The sequence below is a fragment of the Fukomys damarensis genome, unplaced genomic scaffold (assembly GCF_012274545.1).
Source record: "Fukomys damarensis isolate Sample0158 unplaced genomic scaffold, DMR_v1.0_HiC HiC_scaffold_18, whole genome shotgun sequence".
NCBI lineage: Eukaryota > Metazoa > Chordata > Mammalia > Rodentia > Bathyergidae > Fukomys > Fukomys damarensis.
Genome location: NW_022900930.1, coordinates 10,609,753 through 10,631,711, shown reverse-complemented (window position 1 = coordinate 10,631,711; position 21,959 = coordinate 10,609,753). Strand labels below are relative to the sequence as shown.

The window sequence follows — 21,959 nt, the reverse complement described above, 5'->3', positions numbered from 1 at the left end:
TTCCAGTGGCATCTGCTCACACAGGTTTACTAGTAGCAGGCATCACTTTCCACGTCATGTAGGGCTGCGCGTGTTTAGCCCCCTAGTTCCATGCCACCTTATTACATGTTTCTTTTTCACGGTTCTGAGTCATAGTAGTCATGCTGGCATCAAATTTTTTAAAGGATGCTTGGTTTTGTCCCCCCACCCCCAGGGTGGGGGGGGCTCAGACCAATTAAAAGCTACTCTTATAATTCTTGAAAGCAGATTAGACATGATTTTTTAAAATGTAGTAAAGCAACCAAAACATTAATCATTAAAGGCACATGTGCATGACCCAGTCACAGCAACAGTAGGTTGTGGATTTCATGGACAGACAGCAGAGAGGCCTAGTGATGAGGCGGAGGGGGTCCCTGGGATTTGGGCACTGATGTTCCAGGAGTGCTGGAGGCAGGGGTCCCGGGCCGGGGAGGAGGGTGTTCAGTGCTGACTGTGCTGGCCATGGTGACAACTGGAGTGAGGTGGGAAGAGGCTGTTCCCAGATGACACTTGTTTCTGCAGCTCAGAGGTGGGCCTGGGCCTGGCTGGACAGGGAGGGCTGCATCCAGCCCTGAGGCTGAGACTTCTGCAGCCAAGAGGTGCTGGACCATACGCAGCTAGGACAGCCTGGTACTATGAGCTGGGGTGGGGAGGGTGGGAATACTCGCTATGGAAAACTCTTTCCCTAGACACCCTATAGACTGGACTTTGAACGTTTTAAAAATGATTTTAATTATGAATTATCAGTACTTGATTTTTTAAAAAATCTAGCTGATAGGTATAAAAAGCGACTCATTAGTTACAAACATTGGTCATATGACCTCCCATACTGAATAGAGGGGAATGCTTATCCGACCTGTGGTAAAAATGAGTAAATGTTTGAGGGTTAAACTCTTGGGGGAAAATCACTGGTAAAGCAGTCTCCTCATGCTGGGAGAAGCAGCTCACGGGACATCTGGACAGATTCTTCTAAGCCACTGGAGGCCGAATAGGGGCAGATCAGCTACCCCCAGGCCTTGCCAGGGGTGTCTTCCATTTCATAGGTGTCTTGTTCCCACACCTGCCAGCAACGGTATCCCAGTGCTGCCACTCACTGATCTTGAGTGAAGGCTTTTAGAATTTTATACTGCTCAGTATCAGGAGACACCCTGCTGTGTCTTCAAACTGGGACAGTTGCAAACACGAGATTGTACTGACACATGTCCTTCTGTCCCACTGTGACATGCAACCTGGGGAAAGGCTCTGTAAAAGTCTGTGCCACCTCGGCATGACCCTCTCTCACCAGGCCCTGGTACTTCATGTTCCCAAACGTCTTGGATTCTGTTAAAAATGTCCTTATGATACATTCCAAGGTTTGAACTCCATTCCTAGCTAAACCTCTTGTTTACAGGGACTGAAATAGCCCCATGTTGACCTTCTGTTCTGTCTGGGAACACTGATGGCAATGTGGATACATTCTTTTCCCATGTGAGAATCCCATCTATACGGCACGGTCCTGGAAAGCGAGGACTGTAGACCCATGTCCTCTCTTCTCTCTTCCCTGCACAGCCCCTACTTCTCATCAGCCAAGATTAACCAGATCTTTACACTTATCTTTCTGCACAGGGGGAGAAAGGAATGGAGCCTTGTAAGGTCAGGGTGGGTGCCTTCTCTTCCAGTGAGAGCAGCTTCCTGCAGCAGAGGCCTATAGGAGCCAAAGCTGCCCAGGATGCTGTGGGGCTGTTGTAGAACCGGGATGGCAGAAACCCGACTCTAGCCCAGGGCATTATCAAAACAAAGGGCCCAGTCAGTGCCACAGCCTATTGGGGACCCATCTCTCCCATTTCACTGCCCTGGACCTAAGTGTCCTGAGTGAAGGGATTGTGTTGTGTTTTCTCTGTAATTATGGCTGGGACTGAGCAAGGAGATGTTCTGAGGAAAACAATCGAAGGACTTTGAGGAAGAGCCCCTGCAGGAATCAGGAGGAGTTTCAAAGGTAGATTTCTTGTGTGCTGGGAGAACAGCTTACACAAAGTAAATAGCCTGTGAGGAAACTCTTGAGGGCCTGGAAGGATGGTTGAGTTGGGGATCTGGGACTTGGGCATCCACTGGAGAGAATGGGGTAGGCACGTTTAAGTAATCATTAGCACCTTGTGTCCCCTGCAGAATGGTTGAAGATTCAGAGTAGAAGAGGCAAACCCAGGTGGTGGTGTCAAGAGGGAGCAGCAGCAGGCCTCGGTACAGAGACAGACTCTCGGGGCCAAAGGGCAACAAGGAGAGGAGTGTGAGTTTCAGCAGAAATGATAGGAGGAACCTGAGGAATGGAGAAAGCAGTGCAGTGCGTAGGTATTAGCTGTGGATTCAGAGAGGGAGTGGGGCTAGAAATGTGACTTCCCAAAGACTTTTTTTTCTCGGTACTGGGGATCGAACTCAGGTCCTTGTGCTTGTGACGCAGATGGTGGGACTACTGAGCTAAACTCTTGAGCACTCCAGAATTGAAAGGAGACCATTCAGGTAGCTGCCAGACACAGCCAGAGGCTGGAAGAGATATCCAGGATTCCTCTGAATCAGAATACCCAGCAGATGGGAAGGAGACCTAACACGGCCAGTCTCTGCCAGTCTCTTTGCCTGCCCATTCAGCCCTTTCATTTTCGTGGTCTTGGACAGCAGCATGGCAAAATCCATCTTGATGTTGTATCCCCACATCCAGGGCAGGGACTGGCAAATGCCAGCTCTGTGAAAAGTTCCAAAGTACAGACCACTTGTTCTTCAGAAAGGGCTTCCCGACTTCCCACACAGCTTGGGCCCCTGGCTTGTGGTCAAGTTTAGAATAAGATGGAACTTGCTGGAAGCAGAAAGTTGGCCTTAGATCCACTTTCTGAAGCCAGTTTCACTCCATTGTGACATGCTCTCCCTACGAAGTGGGTGAAGGACTGGGTGCCTCGCCCCCTGTAAGAATCCTGAAAACCAGTGTTGCCGAGAGGAGGCCCCAGGCAGTAAAGGGCAGGAGGAAGGGGGTGGGGGGAACCGGGGACCAAGGGAACTCAGCGGCTGTAGGCAGATGCCTCGCCCCGGGGCACTCCCCCACGCCTACCCAGGGCTGCTCCGTGTGATGAAACAGCTGGACTGAAAGCAGAGTGTAGCAGAAAACACAGGTACTTTCCAAAGGGGTTCTGCTACTGGCTTTTTTTTACTATCATAGGATATGTGGCTTGGACCAAAATTGGGTTGTGTAGAATCCCTGCCCACTTTGACTTCATTGCGCAGTGTGCGCTAAGTGCAGGTGGATCCGTGTGCTGGGCAGAGGGGGAGGTGAAGGAAGCAGAAAATGAAAATCTTGCCTGAACATTTACCTCCTTGTCCACCTGTCCTCTCCTGATAGGTCCTCCTTCTTTGGGGGGAGGGTACCGGGGATCGGACTCGGGACCTTGTGCTTGTGGGGCAGGCGGCAGAACCACTGAGCTAAATCCCCGAGCCCCTTATAGGTCCTTCTGAATCAGAGACTTCTGCTGAGAAAGCAAAGGGAGAAAATGGAAGTAGGGCTGTGTCACCAAGGAAGAGCTGGGGGCATTTCCAAATCAAAGGGCTCTCTCGTTTGGCCTTTCTATAGGAAGCAGTTAAATTGATGTACTAAGATTATTTGTGACAACCCAGAGACATAAATATTAGCATAACGTCACAGGTATGGCTCTGGGTGTCCAAAAAGCTTTGCCTGGGAGATTTCCCATGATCCATGGTCATTTTAATGCACCTTAAAACTCAAGCCATTACTGTTTCTATTTGTACCACAGAGTAAAATGTGAGGTCTAGATGCAGCCCTCACTGCACAGATGAAGTTTGTATAGGTGTGTTTACAAAACCGTCCATTAGGCATGTTTGAGTGTTCACGTAAATATTTCTCTTAACTTTAAATTTACCCAAATAACTCTGTCTTGGAGTAGGTAAGTGATGTTTCATCATAGCCTTTCCCCCACACACAAACTACTGTTTCCCTGGAACTGTAGTGTGTGCCAGTTTGCTTCTGGGTCCACCATTTCTGTAACCACAAATGTGAATTTGCACACTGGTGAAAAGAAAGGAGCTGGGAGTGGGAAAGTGAGTAACAAAATAATAGTGAAGGCTTTAAATGTTTTTTGGGGGGTGCTGGGAATCGAACTCAAGTCCTTGCACTTTCAAGTGAGGTGGTGGCACCACTGAGCTAAATCCCTAGCCCTTTAAATGTATTCTTGACATAAATTAGGTAAACCTAAACTCAACAGAGAGATGTTTTAAAAATCTAGGCTCAGTGGTAGCTCACTTGCAGGCATGTGCAAGGTCCTGGGTTAAATTCTCGATACTGGGGAAAAAAGGAGAGACAGAGAGAAAGGAAGAGAAGGCAGCAAAGAAAGAATGTTGGGCCCAATCACAGATATCTGGAATCCAAAGGAGTTTAATGACTAAAGGCTCCTTTTTCTGCCATTGAGCAAACATTAATGACTATTTGTTCCTTCAGAAGTTTCTGTCACATGAGAGAAAAAATAGTAATTAAATACTTGCTACCCATTGTATCTCTTTAAGGTGAGAACCTGGTACTCTTATGCCGTGTGTGTGTGTGTGTGTGTGTGTGTGTGTGTGTGTGTTTTTTTTACTGGGGATCAAATTCAGGACCTTGGTGCTTGCAAGGCAGGTGGCGAAACCACTGAGCTAAATCCCAGCCCTTATGCCTGTTATCTTTACAGAGGGCGAAGAGAGTAAACGTTCCCTCTTTCTCCCTCTCACACATACACAGAATCACTGGTGCATTTTCCCCAGTAGCGAAAGTACTACACACGGTTTTGAGATTTATTCTCCCAACATGTTTTCTTTGTGTTTCAGGATTGAAAAAAACCTTGCCCAGCTTTGATCCCTTCAAGACTTTGCCACAGCCTTTATCACACATCTGTTTTTCTAGAAGAAAAAATAAAAAATGTTTTACTCTTTTACACTGTATAATTTTAAGAAATAGTGTGTTATGTGTGAATGCATGATCTGACATTCATTTCTATCCATTTAGAGATATTTTCAAGCAAAACATAGAAATCAACAATAAAACCAACAAAGTGAGTATTTTTATACCAAACATTTTAAGTATGACAGGATGATTCTTAACACTGGGTTGGACCACATTTGTGCTTGACTTCTGAATGCTTGTAATTAAAAGTATCTATTTTTTCCGTCTAAAATAAGCTGCATGTTTGAGGCATGTTCCTATATAGTATCAACCTCTAGAATGGTATTGTGAATGTATTGAATCTGTCTGCCTGGTCTAAGTCCAGAGTCCATACGTGATGTGATAGAGTTAGCCCTGTTCTCTGCAGTCCTGGGTTTGCAATCCCAGTCCATAGGATGTCCCTGCAAGACAATCCAGGCCTCCAGGAGCTTCTGCCTATTGGCATACTCACAACTGGGCAAGAACTCTTTGGTCACAGTTCCTGACCAGAAAGTGCCCTTAGAAAGCCCTGGTCACTCCAGCTGTGCCTATGCAAACTGTTTGGAGTCTTACGTTCATCATCTGGCATCACTCACCTGTGTCACACCCAGTTCGTCACCCACCTTCTGTAACCCGTCCTCACCCTCAGGTGGAACTGCAGTCAGCTCCAGGGTGAGAATACCTTGGCTTGGAGCCAGCCTTCCCTTGGGAGGAGATGGCTTCACCCAGCCCACTTGGCTGCAGCGGGCAGCTCACTTCTCGCAAGCGATTTTGCAAACTGTTGGTCAAGCTAAGTTTAATATTCCCAAGTTGTGGCAATTCTAGACACGTGCCCGAGTGAGGTGTGTGCACTATGAGACTGCCTTCCACACAGGCACAGGAGGGGCGATGAGGCACCCAGAGGCCATGTGCGATGACTGTTCTTGTTGCTTCCAGACTCCACAAGGCCAGTCTTGTGTTTTGAGTTGACATATTTATAAGGTCTGACAGCCTGCCCTCTTGCCCTGCCCTGTGTAAGAGCCGTGTGTAAAATTAAATGACCTAAGAATCATCAATTGCTGATATAGTCAGATGTGATCACAGCCATTACTGATATGCTTGTTCACATGTTGGAAAATGTTTTAATGATTGCATGGTGGGTTTGGGGTTTTTCATTAGAAATAAGTTTTTAAAGGTGACACCCCCTTCCCCAAAGAAAAGACCAGGAGGGAGGAACTCACCATAAATATGAGGAAAAGGGGGCGGGGCAGGCATCCGCTTGAGGACTTCCTGTTCGTGGACCTGCTTATGCCCTCAGTACTGCTTGGCTCCTGGAGAGAGTTCTGTACTTGCTTCTAAGGAAAACAGCCACATTGTGGTCCATTATGCTTTTATAAACTGTTTAAAGGTACTTTTCTATTGTCATTTTAAAAAAATAAAATGTTTATTCCAGCTGTCACACCCTCGTTTGGCAAGTTCTTTTTTGTAAAATCAACCATACGCGTCCACAGTAGAATGAAGACCTGGAATTTCTTCCAATTTTTAGATTTTGGCAGAGCTTAGCACTGGCTATTGAAACCCAGGAGATTAAAAGAGGAAATGGGTAGTAATGGGAGGGCCAGGCGCATGCACACTACATCCGTTGGTCACTAAGGGGCTCAAGGTAGATCCATACACCTTTCTGAGCAGTTTACTGAACTCTTGATTACGATCCAGGCACCTTACCCTACAAAGCTTGAGCACAAAGTGTGACAGCTTGCTGGTGAGTCAGCCAGAACAAGTTTTCAGTACAAATATTACTTCATTCCAAGTTATTGCAACAACCACCAATAGTCTTGGGCACACACTTGTATTTTTTAGTTCTGTGATAAAGCATTTCACATCCTCTTTCCAGAAGAAACTATCCACCAAACACAAGTAACAGTCCCCGCCTTCTAATCCCAAAGAGTTCCTGAATAACTGGAGAAAACAAATCTGCAACCTTCCACATCCACCTCAGGCTTGGAGGTCCACACCCAGCATTGATCTCTGGGGAGACTTGGTCATGTGACTTTGCCCTCAGACCTTCTGTAAGCTTCCAAATCAGAAGCACTGGAGGCTGCCTATACACAACCCGGAACTATGGGCAGCTGGCTTTTCAGACATGTCACTGCCTTAAGCCACCCCCACCCCTGTCAGTCCTAGCTGAATGGTCATTTCCATGTGATTTTTTTTTTCATGAGGGCCTTGGATAAGAGTCTTGTCACCATTGTGCTGATGGTCATCATGTGCAAATCAAAGACTGGATGGTATTTACCAATACAAACTCCAGACACATTCCCACTGACCAAACAGCAGAGCACCAACTTCAGTACAATCCTACAAATTTTTTTCAACAATGTAATGAGCAAGAATGAATGTAGTGCCTTGGAATCAGGGACTCAGGATAGAAATAAAGCAGGTCTTCTTGCATTTGTTTCCTTACTGACTTGCAGTTATTAGTGCCATGTCCCAAGCCCCACCACCTTAAAGCATCCTGAGCTTTGTGGCACAAGGAACATTCCTAAGAGTGATGGCAGAATGTGGACATGGTGACACGCCTATAATCCCAGCCCTCTGTCTAGAAGGCTGAAGTGGGAGGATCACAAGGTCCAACCTACCCTCAGCAATTTAGCAATAATGAAAAAATAAAAGAATGGGATGGGGGGTGTAGCTCAGTGTGAGAAGGTCCTGGGTTCAATCCTCAATACCAAGGCAAACACAGATGGAGCCATAGCCAACATCCTTTCTATACCTCTAAACAAGAATTCTTGGTGTCTATGTCAGTAACCACAATCAAAGACTTTGGGCAAGACACACTCCATGCTATGAACATGAGCATTTCCTGCATTCCACACCACTGCAACTTCCAACTGTTTCTTGAAAAGGGCACTCTTCCCCCAGTTTATAAAGCATCAGCATACAGTTGCTCTCCCACATAAAATGTTACATAAAACTTTACATCTTTAGCCAAACAATTTTTATTACCAGTAGCATGTTCTTTGAAATACTGGTCCTCAAGATGCCTCTTAATAAAATTAATGATTGTGATGCTAAACAATTTTATGAGGACCCCAAATTAGGAAATTAAAAGGTTTCTTCATATCACAATTGGCACCTTATTGATATTGTTAACGCTCCCCTAAACTAGCCTGGGCCTTCACTATCCCAAGTTAAATTTATCCCAAAAGAAACTACTGTTCTGTGAACTCTACCCACTATTTGTTCTGTGTAGCTTGCAAGTGACACAAGTTGTCTTTTTTGGGCTGTCAAGATCGAACCAGAGTGACGGTTCTGCTCTATGGGAGCTTCTCACAAACCACAGCATAATTTGCCCATAAGGAAAAACAACAAAAGTTTCTGTTTTCCATTGTTGGCCCTTAGGGGAGGTCTGCTGCAGAAGAGAAAATTCAGTCCTTTTCTTCCATTTATAAAACTCATTCTTTAACTCTGCTCATGAATACCAAGTTAGAAACTCGATTTGGCTTAAATTCAGCCAGGTTTTCACCAGAGTCTTGAAACTACTAATTATAGGAATGTACAGGCCCCACCTCCAGATCAGCAGACCTGGACTAATACACCTCCAAACCAAAGCAAAGTCTATGACAGAGCAGCCCTTGCAAGTATGCTGAAGAGTGATCAAAAGACCAAGTTACTTCTCCCATCCAAGTATTTCCTATCTCACCTAGCTTAACTTCTAAGATCAGTCCTAAGTTCAGGCATGGTCCAGGCAGTAAGGCCATAGGCCAACAAATTCCAAATGGAAATCCTTTATATCCAGAAGACAACCAACAGCACAACGCCAACAACCAAAGGCCTAGTCTAATTCCATGTTTCTAAAGTGTGCTTCCTTCCAACACTCAACGCCAGGAACCATGATCCAAGATTAGTCCCTGGACCTCTCCCATCCCTGACTCCCACAGAACACCTCATCTCCTTGGACAGCTCCATGGTATGCACACAAACGAACTGTCCTTAGGGGAAGCTCTGGGGACAACGGAGGCCCCTGCTGTTCTGGGCAGAGTATTCCGGCTTCTTGGAAAAGGCTTGCTGGTCTTGGCTTATTAACATTCAATGAAATGTTAGAAAATCCCACATCTTCCTTTAAATGAATCATCTGAAAAGTAAAAACAGTAGTAACAAGCTAGTAGTTTCACACAGCTCAAAAAGAAATCCAGGGCTGTGCATGTGGAGTCCCTTCCCATGAGCCCTCGGATGGAAGTAACAGGAAGTTCCTGCACTGCCCCATCTGTAACCCTCTGCTCAACAGGAATCAAGTGCTTCCTGTGCCCAGGTTCCCATCATCTTTTGGCCACACTTAAATTCTGTGACAGCAGCAAGCAGATGTCCTTTTACACATCGTCTACGTTCAACTACATTTCCTTAGCTATCCCCTAAATGCCTTGGGTGACTGATGAATTATATCAAATGCACTGCAGACTGTCTGGGCCTATTAACTCACCCAGCCATGCTCATTCCCATTTGCTTCTGTTGGAGCAGATCCAACAGAAATGAGAATGCAACTTCAACTTGGAATTTCTGCTGGATGTTTTTAAGACACCCAGAAAAACTGCTAAAACTTGTTTCTATGTATTATGTATGATCATCAGGCACAACAAGGCTGCTATGGGATTGTCCGCAGAGACCATCCCTCCCTACACATCATCCAGTGAACAGTCCCATTACCTCAACAGAGGAGTTGCTCTTCCATGTTGTTGGCAAAGGGGATCAAGGCTTAACACCCCCCCCAAAAAAAAGAAAATGTAAGTAACCCCAATTTATAAGTGTGGTGATTTAACAACCCACCATTTCTCTAGAATTAGAAAGTCATAGTCTGATACCATCTCGAACCAGGATGCTCATCTTGCTGACCTGAACATCAGCTTTACTGCGGCTCAGACCTCACATCTCAGCTTCCTCATTTCTGAAGTCAATTTTAAACACAGTAAGTGAAGTCCATTATCAAGCCAGTTCACAAAGGACTGATGACTGGGGGCTTAGGTAAAAGTCACTAATGACACATCTGGCAGTAGAACATGTTATCTTAGAACTTGTGATGGAGGCCTTGATGTTGGTCTGTCTGCAAAGATGGTGAAATGTCTGAGATATGCAAAACACATCTCCAGACCCAGCCCATAAAACAGTATAGAGGGCATGGCCTACAAAACCAGGCATCTGCTTGGAACAGGCTATTCTAGATTTACAGGACATTGGTTTTAGGCTGTAAGACAGTAAAGGGCTTCCTTACTAGCAAAAACCTGAAGACACGAAGAAAGCCAAACAGGCTGAATTTCCTGTGTTCTAAAATTAACCATGGGACTTCAGTTTGGGACCATCTCATGCCATTTTGGCGGGTTTAGAGGTAAGAAAGTGGTAAAGCAAACAGCACTAAGTGAATGAGAAGCATGCATACAGAACAAAAACTAAAATAACATACCGAGATTGTTGTCTGATCTAGGTAGTCACTGCTTTGGATTATCATCACGCAATTTTTGAAAACACCAAACCTCATTTTTATAATCCAATACACCTGGCATGACACCTGCAAAAATCAAACCAAAGGACCACAGAAGACCATACAAAAAGTACAGAGAGGAAAATGTACAGCTTGCCAGAGAGGGCAGGAAGAATCCCAGTGATTTTCCCGTACATACTTGGCAATGGTTGTCACAAGCCAGGCCAGTCATGAGCATCAAAGGGCATCTTCATCAGAAGAACCTCAGTACAAGGCCTGTGAGGTCTAAGGCACAGTAAAGCTGATATTCAGGTTCAAGATGGTATCAGACCATGACCTTCTAATGCCAAGAGGCTAAGCACAGATTCAGAAAGCGGTGCATTGCTTAACTGCCTGTGCTCACCTGCCAAACCACATGCTCAGAAGCGGTGCAGACCTGGTCTTCGTGATGTCACAACACAGGCCCTGGGCAAGCCAAGGCCTGGCACTGCTTCTTGTCACTTCAAGATGAAAAGAAACAAACTGAATTCACTAACTTCTTAAAAATCCTTCTATGATGATTTTATTATAAATATGTTCTTTTGGAATAAACAAATATTGCATTCAAGACTATGCCAACTTGCTCTGAAATAGTAAAAGGAAAAAGGGAACCAGGGACCATTTAGAAGTAGAGATAAATAGCAAAGACACCTGCATGCCATGCTAAGTCCCTTTTTCCCCCACCCCGAGAAGAAACAGGAGGATAACAGGAAATAGCACATTCTCATTAGCCTATTTGATGGAAATAAGCTTGAGGTTGGTAATCTGCACTTCTATAAACTGAGCTGAGCTGCTCCTCTTCAGTCCTCAGCAGCAGAATGGGAAGAGTCCAGATCTGAGCATCAACAAGGACGGTCTTGATGGTGTCTGTAACTCTTTGTTCCAAGACAAAATCTTCCTATTTGCTAGGAGTAATGTCCGAGTAATCCTTCAGCACTCCAGCCATGTGTTCATTGTGAGTCTTAAACCGTCGCTTTTTCTGTGAAGCAGGCTTTTTCCTTCTCTGAATAGGGGCCTAAAATAAAAGGTAAAAGCAGTCAGAACAAATGGACCATGGGACAATATGGTCAGGGTGTAAAGAGCAAGCCCAGAAGCAAGGATGCAGGAGTTTGGACCCTTCCCCTGCTTTCATTCGCTTCATACCACTCACAACACAACCAGATTTGGGGCCTTTCATTACCATGAGATGCAAACTTCCATCAGGAATAAACAGGCCGGCACAAAAATGTACCAAAAATATTTTAGGCACTACGTGTATAAAGTAGAAGACAGGCAGTGCCAAGTCTTATCTCTGCTATTAAGTCTAAAAATATGGAGTTTATTTTTTATTTTTTTGGTACCAGGGATCGAACTCGGGTCCTTGTGTTTGCGAGGCAGGTGCTGGAACCACTGAGCTAAATCCCTGGCCCTAAGTCTAAAAATATAATGCCATTGCCAATTAAAAAAAAAAAAAAAAAAAAAAAATGATTGCCAATAAAAAAAAAAAAAAAAAAAAAGATCTAAAGTAAATCTCAAAAAATATTGAGATGTGGCAAAATGTAGAAAAATGGTTAGGCGCACAATGGTTGATAATATTCTCTATGCTCAAAATACCAGTATAATATGATTCTTTAAAAATCAACAAACTAAGCCATGATAAGAAATCATGAAAGGCTCAGTGGAGCTGTGCCTGCCTGGCAAGCATGAGGTCCTGAGTTTGAACTCCAGTATTGGGGAAAAAAATCATGAAAGGCTGGAACTATACTCATTCATGGAGAGATCAATGGCAATAAATCTCCTTTATATGAGTCCTAAAATTTCACACAGAAAATCCCACAAAGAGAAGCAGCTACAAAGCACGATGTTGTCGAGGGAAAGAAGAAAGGCACCACCGCAAGTCTTGGCGGTGATGGTGACCCGCTTAGAGCTTCGGTGATAACAAACACGGGCGGCAGCATGTGTGCCGTAGGGGTTTGGGTCAATCATCCCTGCCTGGCTCTGTTCCGGGGCTACAGATAATGTTGGCTGCTGGTACAAGGCAATTTACTAGTCTTCATTTGATAACTAATGCCTCCAATGTGCAGGACTGGGGGCTGTAAGACAAAAATATCTGGTTCCCAGGGAACCCGAGAATCTACATCGGCAATTCAGAATGATCAGAGCTGCAGCACAGCAGGTGCCACGTCTGTATAGTTCCCACAGAAGGGGGAAGAGGGGCACAGGAGGTGTTAAAGGCCAAGCAGATGACCATGCAGCTTGCTTTTAGGAGCTGGGAGAAGCACATGCAGAGGGTTAGAGGTGAGAAACTAGGAACCACAGAGGTTCTGGGAACAGGAGCTTGAGTCGCCACAGCCATGACGGGCTGGAGGGCGACAGGAAAGCTCTCGGGGATAAGGTGGGCACACTGGCCCTCGATGACATCAACGCACGATCTCAGCTGTGTCTAAGTCACTGCAAGAGACACAGACAAACCTGGAGAGGATTAACTTATTCTAGAGGTTACACACCACTTTCTTTGGTCCAGATTCCTGCATGGAAGAAATACCCTGTCGCTTCAGATATTCTTCAATTTTCTCCTCATCCATCGAATCCACAGTAACACTCCTCCACAGTTTCTGGAATTCTGTACCAATAAGAAAGTAGTTACTTTACCACTGATATTTACAAACCACAGCATCTGCATGTTGGTGACAAAACCTAGGCTTCAGACTTGCCTTCTCTGGGCCTGAATCAACAGGGTGATTTCATTCTGAGTGAAATCTCAGTGTAGTGAGATTTCACTACAAAAACAAGTAATTAGACAGGCCTGGCGGCATAAGTCTGTCATCCCAGGACCCTGGGAGGATAAGGTGGAGGATCAGAAGTTCAGGCTCAGCCTGGGCAACTAAGCAAGACCAGGTTTCACAGCGGGGACAAAAAAGGAGCTGGGGATGTATCTCAGTGTGGAGGCCCTGGGTTTGATCCCTAGTCCTACATATAAACAAATACATACATACATACATACAATAAAAACAATTCAACAAAACCAGAAACAATGAGATAAGGCAAGAACATCCGAGCGTGGAACACCGAGCCACAGAAGAGCCTGCGAAGAGAATGGCATCAGTCAGTATAGACCCGAGCAGCCAGCAGCCGGGCTCTATTTCTGGACACCAGGAAATAAAGGGCGGTGTGAATGAGGCCTCCCTGCTTTCCAGGGGAAATAAAGCAACTGACATCTTTTATTCCTAAAACCAGTTCCCACCATTTTGAGAAAAATAGTTCAAGCTCTTTCTTATCTTCCCTGAGCTTTACACACCACCTTCTCAACCAATGAGAATTACAATGGGCTTTATATGGAAGTGAGGTGCTGTAACAATTTAGTTGCAAAAAACCCTTCTGCAGTCAAGCAAGCAGGGAATGGGTGAGGAGTGCAGGGGGTAGCCGAGAACAAAACCCTGTCTCACACTCACTACAAAACAAGGCTACCACCCCACCTACTCCAAGTCCCCAGAGTCTGTGGCCTCTGGATAAGCAAAAGCAATCACAACTGGGACATATATAAAATAAAAGTACTGTACTCTGTTCCTTAAATTCTGCTTACACCCAAGCTCTAACAACTGAGCCTACCTCATTAACAGCATCTACTTTCAAACACACAAAAAAAACTTCTTGTGACAGAAAAATCTTAGATTTATGCACTCCAGGCAAGAAACAAAGGGAAAACTCCCTGAGCCTTGAGTTGGCTTGCTGGCCTGGCCTCATCACAGACCCTCAGGGAACTGAACCCACCCCTTCCTTTCAGGGCCATGAAATTCTGTACAGCCTGTGCACAAGTAATAAATGAAGTGGGCACCCAATCTGGTGCTGGACTAGATTTTTCCCTTCCTTCCTTTTTGGTTACTTCAGTACATAGTACAAGAAGCAACTGATAACTGAAAAGAACTACAGTGAAGCTGCTAGTAATGAAATACAAAAACCAAAATAATCTACTACAAAGAACTGATCCCAGGGGCCAGGGATTTAGCTCAGTGTTTCTGCCGCCTGCTTTGCAAGCCCAAGGTCCCAAGTTCGATCCCCGGTACGAAGAAAAAAAAAAAGAATTCAACCCAGGTACAAAGTTACTTAAATCTTAAATGTCTCTGAACAAGATTTTTTAAATTTCTACAGATATATATTGAGGGTTCTTTCTCCTATACAATTACAGACATTATTTAACTTACAGCAGGTGTCTGCACAACCTCTGCAGACTCTTGAGCATTAACAAGCTCCTTGTGAGGAAAACACTCTTTATTTTCATTCAATATCAGGCAGCAGGTGCTGGATTTAGCATGCCAGGTCCACCACAATTTCACTGTGAAATACTACTATCTACTATGGCCTAGACACTACAGGGTGATTTTTTAAAAAGTCTTTAAACATTTATTAGTTTTTGCAGTATGGAGGATTAAACCCAGGAGTGCTGAACTATATCCCCAAACCCTTTTTATGTTGAGGCAAAGTTGCCCCACATAGCCTTGTACTTTAAGATAATCCTTCCATATCTTCCCAAATAACTGGGATTACCAGTACTCACTCCTATACCTGGCACTTTCTGAAACCTTTTGGCTTAAACATCATTTTACATTAACAGAAAGTTAATGCTAATACCTTGTACAATTGCATAAACGCTGAAACATTAATACTGACAAAACGGCACTAACGAATGGAGGGGCCATCTCTGAATCTCGCACCAGTCCTTTTCTGGGCCCTGGATACAAACCCCAGACCCCACACTGCGCCATGGCCCCGACTCCTGGGTGTCTTGAGTACACCTCGTCTCTGTGTCTCATTCTCAAGAGCGCTGGTCAGCTGTTCTGTAGAAGTGCCTTCAATCTGGGTCGTCTGGTACTTCAAGATCAGATCTAGGCATTCTGTTTTCTTTTTACAGAAATCTCTTTTCTTCTTTGCAAACACAAAATGATTAGAGAACATCAAATGGGAAAATGCTTCAGAGTTTAAAATTACAGAGTAATTCCCTCAAAGTTTAAAATTACAGAGTAGTACATGCAGATGTGGCCAAGGTTCAACCCCAGGTACTTTCTCAGTCACTAATTTGCCCAGGCTAGGCTCAAACTTGAGACCCTCCTGTGTCCATCTCCCAGGGTGGTGGGATTACAGACATGTGCCACCATGCCCAGCCCATTTTTGCCATTAGGAAGGGGGGGAAGGACAGAAGGACAGACAGGGAAGCATAATCTCAAATAGCCACACAACAACATGCCTTCTTCCCTTTTCGCTTGTTATTAACATGCCTCCTTTTACCATCATTTTGAGGTCCAGAAAATAAGGCATTGCTCAATTTAGCTCATCCTTTAAAAGCAGTAATCCTTAATTATAAACACTATCAAAATTATTTCTCATTTGATTTAAAAGAATGCACCCCTCCCTAAATGTCCACATCTTAACCAGAACCTAGGAATATGTTGTTACCTTGTACAACACAGGAGTCTTTGAAGATGGAAGCTAAAAATCTTGAGATTGGGAGATTTTCTCAAGATTTAGATTCGGGATTCGGAAGAATTAACAATTTTTAAGGACCAAGTTTTTTTGTTTTGGGGGTGTGTGTGTGTATGTTGTGGTGCTAGGGACTGAACCCAAAGCTGGGCAAGCACTCTATGCTGTACCACTAAGCCATACCCTCTAGCCCTAGAAGAACAAATAGTTCTAAATGCTAATACTCCCCCCAGAGCAACCTACAGATTCAATGTAATCACTACAAACATTCCAATGCCATTTTTCATAGAAAAAGAAAAAAAAAATTCTAAAATTTATGTGGAATCACAAACACCATGAACAGCCAAGACTGCTGCTATGGTCTGAGTATGATCTGCTCCCTCTGGAACTCAGGCTGAAATCTAATCTCCATTAAGAAACATTAAGGTCAGGCATGGCGGCACATGCCTATGTCCCAGCAGGATCGTCACCAGTTCCCTGAACTACATAGCGAGACTGTCTCAAAAAGCAAAACCAAACAACACAAAGCATTAAGAAGGGGGACCTTTCAAAGGTGACTTGGGCTCTGCTCAATTAATGGATTAACAAGTTCACTCAAGACTGGGTCTACTATCCAAGTCAGGCTGGCTAGGTCTCTGGTTTGCTCCCTGACTCTTCCAATGTGAAGCCCTGTACCTTCCTGGGACTCTACTAGTGAGAAGGTCATCATCAGAGGTGACTCCCCAACCTTAGGCCAAAACCATGAGCCGAAATAAACCTCCTCATAACCAACCTCTGTGACACTGCTCTTAACAAGAGAAAGCTGACTTAGCAATCTTGCATAAAATGAACAAAGCCACAGTCATCGAAGCAGCATGGTACTGGCATAAAAATAAACATCAACCAATCGCACAGAGTATAAAGCCCAGAAATGAACCTCAACATTTATGGTCAACTCATTTTTGTCAAAGGTGTCAAGAACACGCAATAGGAAAAGGACAATCTCTTCAATAAATGGTGCTGGGAAAACTGGCTATCCACATGCAGAACAGTGAAATTAGACCGCTTTTTTCATACCATATACAAAAATCAACTCAAAATGGATTAACGATTTATGATGTAAAGCCAGAAATTAAAAATACAGACAGCCTCTGACTTACCATGGTTTGACATCAGATCTTTCGACTTCAGGATGGTGTGAAAGCAACACCCAGCACAAACTGCTTTGAATTTCCATCTTTTTCTGGGTGAGATGCAGTGATACTCTCTCACAATGCTCCCAGTTAGCCACACAATCACAAGGTCAAAACTATGACATTCAGTAGTTAGGAGAGTTAAACTCCGTTTGTTTTCTGAGACAGGGTCTCTCTATGTAGTTTGGGCTTGCCTGGAACTATGCAGCCCAGGCTGATCTCAAACTCAGTGATCCTCCCGCCTCAGCCTACTGAGTGCTGGGATGACAGGTGTGCACCACCAGACCCAGTTCTAAGTACATTTTAAACTTATGATGGGTTGGATCAAGACATAACTGCACCGTAAGTCAAGGAATAGCTATTCCTAAGAGAAATGAAAATGTCCACATAAATACTTGTATAAGAATGTATACATAACACTATTTATAAAAGTCAAAAAGTGGAAGCAACCCAAATGCCCATCAATGAAGAAGCGTAAATAAAATGTGGCATAGGAATGTAACATATATCTCGTGCGCTAAAAGCACGTGATACTCTGCATAGTCCTAAGACACTGCACAGCTGCTTCCCATTCATTTCGATAATGTTTTCACTTTATTTGATCAATAACTTTTTAACCTCATTCTAATTTTTTTCTTTGAACCATGAGTTAAATTGTTAATTTCCAAATAAATGTTTTCAAATATATGTCTGTTACTTATGCGCAGTCCAACTCCATTATGGTCCAAATACATCCTTTGTATACTTCTGATTCTTCTAAAGGTAATTAAAGTTTGTCTTGTGGGGCTACAATACATTCTTAGTGAGTAGTCCATGTCCTTTTAAAATGATTACTGTTATTAGGTAATCTTTTTTAAATCTCAATTAGGTCAAGTTGATGAGAGATGCTGCTGTTTAGGATTTCTGTATCTCACTACTTTTCCAACTGCTTGCTTTTCTTTTTGGTGGTGGTGGTATGATTCTTTTTATTCTTTTGGGAAGATACTCAGCAGAGGAACAGCTGGGTCAAAAGGGACCTCTAATCCTAGTCCTTTGAGGTATCTCCATACTGATTTCCCCAGTGGTTGTACCAGTCTGCACTCCCCCCAACAACGGAGAAGGGTTTCTTCCTCTCCACAGCCCTGCCAACATTTGTTATTGATTTCTTGATAGCAGCATTCTTTCTGGGATAAAGTAGAATCTCAGTTTTGCTTTCATCTTCATCTCTCACATGACCAGTGATGTTCCAACCACTTGCTTAATCAATCAATTACTGTGAGAAAAGTACTGTAGACTGCTTTTAGTTTCAACCATTTTAACTCATGTTAGACAATCTGTTGTTAGATAACATACATATGTACGACTGTCAACAACTCCTGGAGAACTGATCCCTTTATCATTAAGAAATGTCTGATAACACAGTCACCCTCTTTTTCCTTTGTTTGCATGCTATGTCATTTACATGCTTTTATTTTTAAACCATATTTTTACATTTAAAGTATGTTTTTCCCTTTTTATTGGTACTGGGGATTGAACTCAAGACCTTGTGCTTACAAGACAGGTGCTGGTACCACTGAGCTAAATCCCCAGCCCTAAAGTATGTTTTTCTTAAAGATAACATACACTAGGGGGGTTTACCTTTGTATCCAAATTGGAAATCTTAGTTGTGAGATTATTTAATAAGGCTGCAATAAAACCTATCATCATCTTACTCAGTTTCTATTTGTTCTGTTTTCTTCCCCTCTGTTTCTGTAACTGAGTATTTCCACTCTTATCTCATTATTGGTTTATTATTTGTCTAGTGTCAAATCTTTCCTGCCTAAACAACTTCTTTTAATATTCCTGGAGTTCACACCTGATAGCAATAAATTTTGTTTCTGTTTAAGAGTGTTTCTCCTGCATTTTTGCTGAGTACAGAATTCTGGGTTTAAAGAAGTAACTGTAGTATCTATGAATTTCATAGGTCTAATGAGACATCTCCTAGAATTCTTTGTCTCTCTGTAAGGACAGTTTCCCTCTGGCTGCCTTCAAAATTTTATCTTCACTTTTTAGCAAGTTTCAGTTATGCCTAGTTGTTTTCTTGTTGTTTGATTTTGGGGATTACCTTGTGTTAGAGCTTCTAGGATCCTTGGTTTGGTGTTCATCATTAATTCTGCAAGATTCTTGGCCATTAGTCTTCAAGTACTTCTGCTTTTCTTTCTCCTCTCCTTAAGAGGTTTCATTTACACATTCAGACCACTTGATAGGGTCCCACAATTCACCGGATGCTCTGAATTTTTTTCCCCCACACTTTCTTCTCTTTGCACCTCAGCCTGAGTAATTTGTAATGGCTTATCTTCAAGTTCTCAAGATCCTTTCCTTGGTTACACCAAGTTTCCTTATGTGGTTACGAAAGACATTCTATTCTCCATCTCTGTTACTGTGCTTCTCATTTCTGGGATTTTCATTTGATTTTCTTGCAGTGCCTTCCTCAGTTAAATATTTACTTCATCATTTATCTTGCTGTCTTTACTAGAGACCCTATTAATCACTTATTTTAAATTCTGATATCTAGTAGTTCAAGTATCTGTCTCTTAAGAATTTGGTTAATATCCTGTTTCAATAGTGTGCTGTTTTTCCTTGCTTCTTTTTATGCCTCAAAAAAAAAAAAAAAAAAAAAAAAAAGTTCTGGACACAGGATATTAGCTGTCACCTGTGGCTGAGGTAGTCTTTCTGCCCATAAATTGCCATGCCTTCTCTTCTGCCAGGCATTGTGTTTGGAGGTTTAGTCAGTCTCCACATAAGCTGGGTCTGGAATCTCTAGCTGCTATGGCTACCCATAATGCACCACCAGTTTAAATTGCTCAAGCCACACCTTGTGCCCACAGCAGAAGTGGGTTTGTCAGAAGTATCTGTCTCTGTTCAACCTTCATTTGCAGATCTTCTTTTTACAATGTACTCAAGATAGTCTGTCTCCACTGCTCCTGCAACTGCCTCAGAACTCCACTACCACCTGCTACTACCATAGTTGCTAGCCTTGTGTGCTAGGGGTGGGATCCTGTGACACTTCCATTAAGCCGAGTCTTGGGCAAGACCTGAGTTGCAGGGTGTGACCTCCTCAGTGCTCCTGCCCTTCCTTTTCTGCTAAGTTCTGACCTACCACATATTCTTGCTCCTTCCCAAGGGTAGGTGGTTTCCTTTCAGCTCCCTCTCCCACAGTGGGTTTCGGCTTCATGTCCTTCCTGCAGTGTGTACTCCACCCTCCTCCGGGACTGTCTGATAAACGACGCCTTCTCAGAACCTCCACACTAGCTTTCATCTCTTTTGTAAGAATCCAGTGAAGTCTGTGGGAAGAAAAAGCCTGTGCGCAGGCACAGTAATCTCTTGCTAGTTCACTCCAAGTTTTTAGCAGTTCATTAAGAATTTTAACTGAATTCTGGTTAGTGTTGATTTCATCCATCCCAGGGGAAGAAGTACTTAGGTCCCATCTTTGCTTGGAGGTACCCATCCTTCCTTAGATTTTGGGTTATGTGGTTATTTTGCAACCCCAGCTTTCTGATGAATTCATGAAATCTACAAACTTGCAGATTTACCTTTCATGGGTCATCACTCAAGTACAAGAACAGTGTCTTCTCTAATACCATTCTAAGAAGAATCTAGAAATCCCCAAACCCTACTTTTTAGCCAAACTTTAAAGAAAATGTGATGAATACAGCTAGTTCTGCTCATAATTGAACAGGTGGATGCAGTGGCACTCTTAAGAGGCTGAGGGAGAAGGATTCCAAGTTCAAGCCCAGCCTGGGCAACTAAGCAACTCCCTGTCTCAAAATATGAAAAGGACTGATGTAATCAGTGCAAAGGCCCTGGGCTCAATCCCCATTGAAAGGTGAAGAGTGGGGGGTAGGATGACTCCCAGCTCCACAATAAAAACATTTAATCCAACACAGCACAGAAAACTAAATTTTTAACATTTACCTATACCACTATGGGAAGTGTCACACATAAGAACAGTCCTGGCATTTGACCATGAATTTGTTTAGTTCTAATTTATCAACATGTGAAAATTGTATATTCACTTATCTAGAATAAGCACTGTATAACTTTCTAACAATTCAACTGTGTTCTTCACTCTATATACACACAAAGGTAAAGAGGAGTGAGTACAGGTGATAAAAATACCTGTTATTTGTTGATAAATTTAACTCAATTCACTTTTGACCAAGTCTCTATGTTAGTAACACTGCAAAATTCCAGTTTCTTGAAGACTGAAACTACTTTCTGACATGTACAGATGCTTACTTATCGCAGGTCTCTTCTGACGTAAATCACAAAGGCAAGAGTAGTAAAATGGTGACATCAATAGTCTAAAAAACTAATTTTGAACAGCACAATAAAGTTTTGCAACACAATGCAATTCAAAAGTCTTTTAAAATTAAATTTAAGCCAAGTGCAGTGTAATCCCAGTGCACCTGTAATACCAACTACTCAGGAGGTTAAGGCAGGAAGATCTCAAGTTCACAGACAGCCCAGTTAACTTAGCAAGACTATACTTTAAAAAAAATTTTTTTTAATGGCTGGGGCTATAGCTCAGTAACTACTGAGCTTGTCTAGTATGCACAAGGATCTAGGCTCAATCTCCAGCACTGCAAAAAATAAAAATAAACAGTAAACAAAAATAAAAATACTCGTTACTGCCAAAGGTTTGAAAAAATGGATGCCACATACTGCCGTGAAAGTGTAAAATAATCCAAAGTTTACAGTGGACTAAGATATGTACATGTACAAACTCCCCATAATGAACGTATTCATTCATTAGGTACGGCTACATACTAATTTAAAAAAGGTTTACAATGGACATTTGGGAAGATGCTGAAAACGGTTAAATGTATCTTTTTATATTCTATTTGGAGAAAATATGCATATATATGGTATGATTTAA

General features: G+C 43.1%; 2 protein-coding genes across 4 annotated transcripts in view; one reads left to right on the top strand and one right to left on the bottom strand.

The window, feature by feature from the left end:
* The window catches only part of Rbpms (RNA binding protein, mRNA processing factor), a 169,977-nt gene extending 163,807 nt beyond the window's left edge, over positions 1-6,170 (top strand). For all 3 annotated transcript variants that reach the window (XR_004517854.1, XM_033765385.1, XM_010622008.2), the window contains one exon: positions 4,852-6,170. Coding sequence is in view for 1 of the 3 variants with exons in the window: in XM_033765385.1 (XP_033621276.1) it covers positions 4,852-4,879 (28 nt within the window). In the remaining 2 variants the exon portion in view is untranslated. The remainder of the gene's footprint in view (positions 1-4,851) is intronic.
* A 5,138-nt stretch (positions 6,171-11,308) lies between these two features.
* Positions 11,309-21,959, bottom strand: part of Gtf2e2 (general transcription factor IIE subunit 2) — a 75,391-nt gene continuing 64,740 nt past the window's right edge. The window contains exons 6-7 of the mRNA XM_010622069.3: positions 12,923-13,038; positions 11,309-11,451 (exon numbers count right to left, since the gene is read on the bottom strand). Of these exons, the coding sequence (XP_010620371.1) occupies positions 11,335-11,451; positions 12,923-13,038 (233 nt within the window). The 3' untranslated portion in view covers positions 11,309-11,334. The remainder of the gene's footprint in view (positions 11,452-12,922; positions 13,039-21,959) is intronic.